General features: G+C 40.6%; 1 protein-coding gene across 1 annotated transcript; it reads left to right on the top strand.

Annotated features, from left to right (window-relative positions):
* The first annotated feature begins 8,576 nt into the window (after window positions 1–8,576).
* On the top strand, window positions 8,577–9,479 carry LOC145888696 (BLOC-3 complex member HPS4-like). Its single transcript, XM_082979516.1, has one exon. The coding sequence runs from the start codon at window positions 8,577–8,579 to the stop codon at window positions 9,477–9,479; it is 903 nt and encodes a 300-aa protein (XP_082835642.1).
* The last annotated feature ends 1,015 nt before the right edge of the window (window positions 9,480–10,494 follow it).

Here is a 10,494-nt window from a genome sequence, read left to right on the forward strand (position 1 = left end):
GCCTATGTGTCGCCATGGAAATAGCAAATACAAATGCAAGTGGAGACCATTTCATTCCGATGGGTTGTAGTTTCAAAACGTGTGATTACCACTAGTTCAAACCGAATTTATTTACGTTGGAATTTTTAGATATCTGCCATCCATTGCGTTCCCTGCAAGATGTTTAACGTATTGCCATGACAACTGCCACCACTCCGTGTAGTTGCACATTAACGGGTCCCCCACTTTACCAACCTTTACGCTTGTCAACATCATACAATTGTATTTTTCGCTTTGATTCGCCGTCTGTTTGACCCCATTATATTTTTTCGCTTTGTCTGGACACGGTTGTTAGCGACGGGAAAACTCGAAATTTTTCCCGAGCCAGCAGTTTTTGCCTTTTTCACAAATAAAATAGATAAAATTTGCTGGGTACAAAACAGAAGATATCTCAAAACGTTTTTCCTTGCTGCCTTAAAATATTTCCAATCATTCACTGCTGATTTGTCAAACACAACAGGACAAATTACGTCATTCCGAAACTTGAAACGTGCAGCAAATCAGACATTTAGAAGATTCAAGAAACCGACACGCTTCGCTGGATTTGGAGGCTGTTTTTTGTCTAGAAATACGAGCAGCTAGCTTAAAACTTCCATGCTAATCACAAGTATACCCACGACTTTCCAGCACTTTGCGCCAAAAATTTACGGGGTGCTTCTTTTGTATTGTTCCGTTCATACACAAACTTACCACCCACAACGGACGCCATACATATTGGTTTGTTGTGTTAAACTAATAACAAAACTCCATTCAGAAGTCCCAATCTGGCACACAATAGGTGAGTGGTACAAGTGTGCATGTCTGATTTTAAAAGTCAATGTTGTTGTGTTACTAGTATTTGAGAGAAGGATTTAATGGCACCACTTGTTGTGCCACGTCTGTAACAACAACATCCACGTAACTTTTGTGTTAGTAGGACAGTTCTTTTAAAGTCATTGTTACAAGGGTCGCAAAACATGTTTGCCTTGTGGTGTTCAGTGGAATTTTTTTAATTAGTTCAGGTGCGCATACAGAAGGGTACGTACTGGGCGGTTGCCCCCTATAAAATTAAAGCACGGTTTCATTGGAGGACAAAAAGTTGGCTGACATTGATATTTGTTTTATCAGTACTGTGCTTTGTCTGGCACATGCGTGACTATCTACACGTTTGGCGACACAAGCAACAGCCCCAAAAATTCTGGTATCGCCCCTCCCCTGTGAGAGTTGGTATGTGTCAAGTGGCTGGGAAACTGTGGTTACAAAATTAAACGCAAAAGGTCGTACGGCGCGGCACTTCTTGAGCCAATTCATTTTGGTCGAACGCCCAATAATGCGTCCAATTCAGGAAGCGGCGTCTTAAATTTCCAATTGCATTTTTATGCTTGCGAGTTATTGCGAAACGGGAATCCTTTTAGGTATCGGTGAGAAATCGAATATTACACCGTCACCTTATAAGTATTTCAGAATACCTAGTAAGTCATATGGACTAGTTTTGAAGAACGGAGTAAACTTGACTGATGTTAACAAGCATCGAACCAGTGTTTTCCACAAAACAATAAGTCGCTTGCTTTCTGTACATATGGTTTGGACTCAGGTTTAAGGTTCTACACGTTTACAAATCTATCACAATTGATTTGAATAAAGGGTTATAGAAAATATTTGCAAACTTGTGGCAGCTTCTGCAAGATCGGCATTCCAACAAAAGGAAAATAAAATTACATTTTCTAAAATTCAATGTGTGAGGGGTTGTTGCATCAACATGTTATAGCCTATAGCACTTATGCATCTTTTTGCGACAAACCAGAACTCTTCAACAAGCAAAATACTACAAGCTGCTTTGGTTGGGCTAAAAATAATAATTATAATTTTAGGGCAAGCGCACAAACGGTAGTGGAAAACTATTAGTGTTTGGGTAAGCTCACGACAAACTTGTACCACACACAACAGACTCAAAGCTGTCTGTTTTTAATAAACAAACCTAGCTGCAAGTTCAACAATCTGATCTCCACTCGTTAGTTGTCACTGGAAAAACATTGCCATTTGTCAGGTTGTTTGTTGCCGCCCCTATTCCAAAGGGTTTTATGGACATTTAACGATCAAATAAACACCATTTTTATTTTATGGTTTGAGGCAGACCAAACCGCTTCGTATCTCTCATGGTCCGCTCTTTAACCCCAGCTCCGAAAAAACACTTTTTCGTTCAACACGACGCAAGAATTGCATCACCGAAACGCGTTTAGCGAGGTTAAGTGCTGACTAAGAGTTTTAAGTGAAAAAAAATTCTCAAGCTGCCCGGGGAAATGTCCTGCATGTCTTAAACATCATTCCACTAATTCTACTGCGGTACTTACTGGTACACATCACCTTTTCTCTATATATGTTGAAGCCCGCATTATCGGTTTGAAACCACCAATCATTGACACACATATGATTCAGATATGAAAGACTACGGTGGTATAGAACGTATATTATTCCAGACTTGGTTAAATTCTAAACAGAAAAATTCGTCAAAAGTGAATTATAGACATGACAACCAGGAATGGAATAATGCCACGTTCACCTACATATTGACACCTTGTAACAGCTCGACTGGACTGCGTATTTTTCGGAATGACAGGCGTTGTATCAAGGCAACGCGGTTAGAAAGACGGATTCACTCGACTGCGCAAGCCGCTTCGTTCCGCTCCAAATATCGCATCGGTCATTTTAGTTCCTGGCTGGATATCTGCGCGATTGCGCACCAGTGAGAAAAAAGCCTGGTCGATACAGAGCCCGAAAAGGTGAAAATCTATCACTACTGAAGCGCATTATTACAATATTTGGGGGAAAATGGTGTTGATTCAGTTAGGACTACGATCACATATAGTCTATAACCAAATGAACTAAGCCGTTTTTAACACTAGCGAGCATTTTTTGTGCTCGGCTATTTTCTGCGTTTTGTCCGGATTAAGAATTATTCTGCCAATCAACCATGACATTTAAAAACAATAAACATGATTAATCGTTTGCCTTTTTCACGTCTTATTTGATATTATTCCTTGTCGTATGCATTCTTTGCAGAAAACTGAAGGGCATGTTGGTGAAATTGCGTGATACAGGCTACTATAACGATATCTGATCATAAAATTGGAATAAATGCAGTGTTTTTTGCAGAGCCTTTATATCGCACTAACAAGTAGGTCTACAGTTGTTAACTAATACACATTTGCCCACTGACCGGTGAAATATGTAACCCGGTTCCAGCTGACCTGAGAAACACGCAAACAATTTTGTTTTGCAAAAATTTATTGTAGATATTTTCTTCGTGTTGTTGCGACATCTGGTGGCGTATGTAGTTTAAGTCGCAAGGTAGAATTTTTTCTTTGGGTTTGCACAAAAAATGTTTGGGCAGTGGAATATACTGTCTTTGCAAGCGTCCAAGCATATGAGAAAACGGAAATTATTCTCAGAGAAAAATTTTTCGGTGTGGCGGTATTTGTGAACAAAATGCATTAATTCCACCACAAACATATTACACAATCGTATGTTTGCAATAAATAAATCATGTTATTGCAAGGGTCACAGGTTTCGCAGCCAAGGCATTGCGCCAAGCTGGATCAGCCACTTTTTCCGACAAGACCTAGCGAGATCTGAAAAATCAATCTCCCGGTGAGGTTTGAACTCACGACCTTGGGCTAACCAGGCACAACGGGGTATATTGTGGCCAAGGTATACACTGGTGCGCAAGCGCACAACTTGTCAGGCGACCTTCACATACGTAGGGGATCTCCACCACCGTGATCAGACAATGCAGAAGTAATACCATGCTTGCATATAGCCATGAGTTTTATTTTCTTTAGATCTCTAGGTTTCTGACAAAAGAGTAGGCTAACCTATCACAAATTTGTATTGAAATAACCATGGTTATGTCATCAATAAAACTTGTCAGTTTTTGCATTGTACAGAGCGAGTGGACATCGCCATATATCTACTGCAAAACTGTTAAGCAGTCACTGCAACTAGATCACTATTTAAGGTACCGAACGAGTGGCTTAAAAAAAAACTGCATAAGAAGTGGCAGGATAAACACAAGGCACAAGGCGTATAGTTCATTCACGTATTGTGCACGCTGTTTGGTACAATTTTACGCAGATTACAACACTATAGGTCATTGCTTTCAGCAAAATAGGTAAACAGTTTTAAATGTATCTTACATGTGGGACAAATGTAATTCATTTAGTTTTACTGCAGCTAATACTTTCCATGCTATTTCAAGATTTGGGGACAAATGCCGTTTTTCAACAGTAGGCTACAATGCAAAAAGGGTTGGTCACCAACGAGAGTTTACCTATTGAAGAAGGACAGTCAGTATACTTGAGATAATCCTTCAAAGAGCCGAATATTCAAAGAGCTATCACCGCCTTTTCATGAATCACCCGAAGGAGTTCTCCCCGTCACGCAAAACCAAAATTCCAAAACTGATCTTAGTTTTAACCAACACATTGTTGTGCAATCCCTTATCCCAATACCACCAGCTGAGACCAAGGCGTTTATCCGAACTCGATAGGACAGGAGTGTCAATAATATTAGACCCCAGTATACCTCAACAGCCCTTGAGCGGTCTGCCAGCTGTCGATATGGCGGTAACGAAAAGGAATATTTGATTTGTCGATTTGGCAAGTCATCGCGTCGCGTACACGGGACTATTAGGCCAGCGCCGTCCTTTTACATAACAGAAGCCTTTCAGTAAACGAAAATCTGTCCAGATCGTCGACTTAAAACACAATCCCGCACCCGCCAACCTCTCATAACTGACTTTGCAGTGGACAGATTCCATTTCACCGAGATTATCGACAAGTATAATTACGATATGGTTACGTCACCTCGTCTGTCAGCTTTGCTGGTCTTTTGCGGTTTTGTGGTGACCGCTTTTTCCGACGGTAGGTTAATAATAGATATCGTATTGTTGCAGTTTTCTGTTCTTGTTGGAGAGGATAGAAGATTCCGTCTGAACTTATAAAATCTTAGAATTAAGACTAATTTTTCAACAATTCCATCGTAACGCGATGCCTTACCTTGGACACGAAATAAAACCTCGAGTACATACAAGTGTTTATTAATAATTTTTACAAATTGATCCGGGAAGTTCGTGGGATGATATTAATACCGACGAGAAAAATCAAACAAACATACATTAAATGTTTTACAGATCGTCCGGTTTGCTTCCAGGGCTTTCGGAGAACGAACAACGGCCACATCACTTCCAACACAATTATATCAACTATTTCATGCAAACTCACTGAGGAGTGCGGACTGGTCACCATCGATTTTACGCAGGAAGATGGCAACCCAGGTAAAAGCACAAACGCGTAAATTACTAACAAACCGTGTTTCAAAAGAAAATGTAAAATTTTGCGATGGATTATATTTCGTCTGTTCTGGAATATAATCTAAGTCAGTGAGGTAATGGCGAACATGCTGTGATCCAGGTAAAATGGAGGAAGCCTTTTGTATCGACACCGCCAAGGAAAGCGAGCGGTGTGGTGGGTCTGAGCACACGGAGGATGGAATGACAGACTCCGAATGCAAATTAACTCGATGCAAGACTTTTGCCTGTAACAAGCCGTCGACACCGACAAAGTGCAAAAGCCTGAATCAAAAATCAGGTGTTTCATTCAATTCTATAGAGTGCGCAGAAATGTTGTAAGCTATCGTATAAACAGGCAGACCCTACTGCGAATGTCCTTAGGACGGTGGTATAGAACATATCTAGAATCTGGTTCTGTGAAAGCAACTACATCGAAAGAATATTTATCAATAAATGACCTGCGCTCTTTGCAGATGTTTTGTTCTTTCCGGGATGCACATTAAAAGAATCACTTGATGGAATTAACAAATGCGTCGCCCAGCTGTTCAGGAACTTTCCATACAGCGACATTTCAACATGCAGGTAGTTCAACAAACATAAGCCTAATTGCTACAATTGAAATGAAAAAGGAATTAAAACCATGATTTTTGATTGGTTTTGTCATGCAGAGATACTGCAAGGGCAAGTCTTAGATGCGCTCACGATTTGGCGACGAAGTGTCTATCGCCAATATGTCCAAGCTTGGTAGGACTTCTGCCTCTTGAAATGCCCAAGTTTTATCAAGTAAGATACCTGAGATCTACTCAGTAAGATGGACACTGGGGTGTAAAATTTGTATTTGAAAAATTCTGACATGTAGGTCGTTGCTAGCGTCATTTACGCTAAACTTTCCAGAGCTTTTGAAACATTTGCGAACGACTTATATACATTACATACAAAATATTATCCCCTAAAAATTACCCAGAGATAAAGTCTGGGAATGTGGTAAATACTTAAAACTTTAACCATACAACATAGCAAAAACAACAGGTAATTTAGAACTTTACAGACATTCTATTGAAATTTGATGTCACAGAAAATCATAGACGGTCTCGGCGACCTCACCAAGTTTGATCTAACTCCGGAGAAAGGGGATGCCGTCATCGATGCAGTCTGCCTTTCGCCGAACAAGGACATTGCGACGAAAGTTGCTGCAAAAATGAAGATGGTCGCTGATTTCATTAGAGACGACGGAGCTAAGATGGAGATTTGCTCGGATAGCTACATTAGCGATCTCGCTGTCGGGCTACAGGAAATCTATTCACGGCTTGTGGGAGTGAGCACGCGAGACTCGTTTTGCGGGTGAGCTTATCTTCAGCTGTATTCAAAAACTGCCCAATAATGAACTTAACGTTATCCCACAACTTGGTTTACTTGGTTTGTCCTGGTTTACATTCTACCAGTAGCAGCATTCATTCGTCTTCAGACACTGTTTGCCGCATGTTTTTCTGTTTATATTTAAACAGCCTCTGACAATGTTTTTTTAATCAGAAATTGTGGTTGCTAAGGGAACCGCAAACAACTTAATATATTATAAAAAACTGAAACCAAGAAATTATTTCAAAATTGGTTTTTATTTATTCACTCGGTAAGCCATATATAAAAACACAAACGGCATAACCAACCTCATTTCTGTAGGACTGTATCCCTGTTCAAAAGCCTCCTCATCGACGGCTGGACTGGCCAATGTAATAAAACTGCCGCACTTCAAGTCATGTCCAAAATTCTCCCGGTGGGCTACGACCCTGTTATGCCCGAACTGAAAATCGCTTTACAAGTGCTCGAGGATTTTGTGGCCACCTATCACCCGCCTGATTGTGCCGGTGAGGGAATGAACTTACGCTTTCTCTTAACATGAAAAATAAGTCACTTGGTACATTCTCGTTCTTTGGAATATTTAAAATTTTAATTTATCTGATTTATCCTTGTTATCGTTAGTTCTACCAAATCATCAGTATTTCTTTCGATTTTAATGCAAGTTTGATTAAGCTTGTACCATGTTGCAAATTTATGCTGTTTTCTCAGTTAAATTGGCTTTTTTCTGTGTTGGTTGCTATGAGTTGCTACATTGCTCAAATAAGCGTGCGCGAATTTCATGGAATTAAGCCTGATTATTTCTATGAATTTCCAAACAGTTGGAGGTTTCGGTTCGTCGAATCCTGAAGAACCTGAAGCAGCAGAGGAAACAGTTGCTGAACAAAACGATGAACCAGCTTCCCAACAACAGGCCGCACAATCAGCAGCAGTTGATCCTGCTGCTGTTAATATTGCTTCAGGATTAAACCAAGGCGTTCCTCAGCTTGTGGCCCTTGCTCAACAAGCCGGTGTCTCCAAGGATACAGTGGCTGATGTGGTTGCCGCTGCGAAATCGGCAGATGCCAAGAGCAGCGTGGCTGATGTTATTAAGGCGGTAGTGGCGGCTGCTGCCGGCAACGGAGCCGATGTTCGGTCATTCTCCTGCGTTTACTTCACAGCGTTTTTCTCGGCGTTGATTGGTCTCTTGGCCCACCGTTTGTACTGAGCTTGTATGCTGTACGACGAGATTGCGATGACTGTAAATATGCACTGTGTAAAGAAATGATTTAAAAAACAAACCTTGTCAACATACCGCGCTTTACACGAACGACAGAATGGGTGTAAAAATTAATCTCAGGTCATTGCTTTCACTTCACTAACTCATAACGTACCGTGGTTGATGTGAAAACAATGCAATGAAAATGTACATAACCGACCGTCTTCAAACTACCATGCAGTAATTAAAGTAAACCTTGAATACAACGTGTGTATCATATACTGTGTGTCAGTGTTTAAATGATTTTTAAAGCTGGACAAAAATCCTATTACAACTGATTGGCAAGGGCGGATTGTCACAAGACCTTTGTGAGAATCGGAGCTTTGTAACGGTATTAGTGAAATTGCCAGTTTAATGATTAACCGAATAGCGTCGACAGCAAGTGCTTGCATGCAGTAAATTTCAGTGATGCAGGTATTAGCAATGCAGTACACCCAAACGTAAAAATGCCTTTGTTTGTTTTGAGTCAGGAAGTTTAAGGAGATTTGGCGACCCAGGTAAGCGGTGGTTTCGCAGCACTAAATATTGTTGTTTACGGAACTAGAGTTTTCTGTGCCGTGAAAATCTACTTCAGTGTATGGTTCTGGTTGGATGTGTGCAATGAACAGAACATTTTTAATCTACGACTCGGCAGCCCTGCAAAATGAAAGCGACGACCCGCTGTTGGCTGTAAAGTATTTTGTTTCCCCGCAGCCGATTGACAACGGACGCAAATGTGTTCTCTGCGGCAGCCTTGTGACTTTATATGACAGCATGAAAATGATCACCGGCTCTCCGCCGCGAAAAGTTACTCTTCAAAACGAGGCGTTTGCAGTCGCGAGAGCAAAAGGCGAAGTAACGGTGGCTTTAGGTTCTACTTTGGAATCAGATTGCGACCCCGGCCCTTCGCTCGACCTGTGCATAGAAATCGTACGATTTCGATTTTTCTCTTTTCCGGCCATGTTGAGGTTATGGGAGGCAGGAAAAATAAACGATGATATTTTGACGATTTTGGCGCGCACTGAGAAGCTGAGCAACATTGAAAACGACTTTGAAATACAAATGAGGTGCTCGCTGTTCATGGACAACTGCCAACATTCTCAATGGAACTTGGGGTCGTGCGTCTTATTTGGCGAAAAAATTGTCAACAGCCATTTCGACCAAAAAGGCACTCAATTAATATTTGCTGCTTCCTATTTTCCTAACCATGACTCAACCAGTGTTAAAACCGAAGTTTCGAGTTTAACGTGGTTTACAGTGTATTTGACACCTGAACATTTCCGAGAAATTGGATCCAAGTGCATAACCAAGGATCCGGTTAAGATGTCTTGCGAAGACAGTGCTGGCCCCTTATCTTTTACTTTAGCGTGCCTTTGTGTGAATCAAACGGCCATGTTGATACTTTGCGATGCAAGTGAATATGACAGTGAAGTAACGCAAAGATTGGAAAAGGAACTTGCAAGCCTCGACAAGCAAATGGCTGGAAAATTTTTAGTCGAGGAAGATTCATACATTTATTTGTGAGCCCTTTATGTTCCGTAATCTTTGAAAAAAGCGTGCGCATGGTAATAATACTTAAGGCCAAATGCGGTTGTAATGTCGAAACATTTAGATGTTAACTATCTATGTTTTGGTCTTGGAGTGAAAACAATAAAACCGTCATAATTAAAGCTAACAGTTTAATAAAGACTTTGCGGGACCAGGGTACTGCACACGGTGTAATTGTGAAAAACTGTTTATGTTCGGACGTGCTTATGTCGATATCCCGGATAATCCATATTGCGACGGCTAATGAATTTGCTGCGGGATCGAACTTGTAAACTCTTGCAAGCTGGAGAAGCACGCGAAAAAGTATGTGCCGTTTCCCGGATTATCTCAATCCTAATACGATTATTCCCGAGTACAAACATATAAGAAAAGTTTTCTATTTTCGAAGAAGGAAATTGGCTCTCTGTGTATAAGCTATTGGTTGGTTAGTTGTGGCAAATGAAGCAGCGCCAGACTGCCTGCCTAACGCCAGCAGTCTGCCTGTGAAATTGGTTAACTTCCTTTGGGGCTATCCTTCCCACTTAAGCCTAAAATCAGACGAGGTATATTGTGATTTGTATACAATCTCAATCTTTAAACATATTGGGTCTATCCTCCCCTGTCTTGAAATAGCATGATAGCATGAAACACTTCTGCGTTGTTTGGCTTAATTAAATGCATGCCTAAATTATTAGCAAAAATTTAGACATGAAAAACAATGTAAGAAATAGCCCCTTTCGTTTTCATTCAGTCATCGGTATTTTGTAAACTGTTGGTGTTGAATAAATGAAAGAGCAGCTGTTTGAAGTGTTTGATGTGTGTTATATCAACAAGACTAAATATGGCATAGCAATTGCAACAGTAATACAGGTAAAGAAATTTTGCAACTCAGTCCAGTTACACCAAAGCATACAATGGTCACGCAATCAACGGCATATGATTTTTGTTAATGTTTGAAGCTCGTGTGTTTTTAAGTATAAAAAAATAAACACTGTGAATCGATCGTGGGAAA

This window comes from Ascidia mentula, chromosome 1, assembly GCF_947561715.1.
Source record: "Ascidia mentula chromosome 1, kaAscMent1.1, whole genome shotgun sequence".
Classification (NCBI taxonomy): Eukaryota; Metazoa; Chordata; class Ascidiacea; order Phlebobranchia; family Ascidiidae; genus Ascidia; species Ascidia mentula.

What these genes read in the sequence shown, in the direction of transcription:
- LOC145888696 (XM_082979516.1), top strand. Translation starts at nt 8,577, where the DNA reads ATGAACAGAACATTTTTAATCTACGACTCGGCAGCCCTGCAAAATGAA.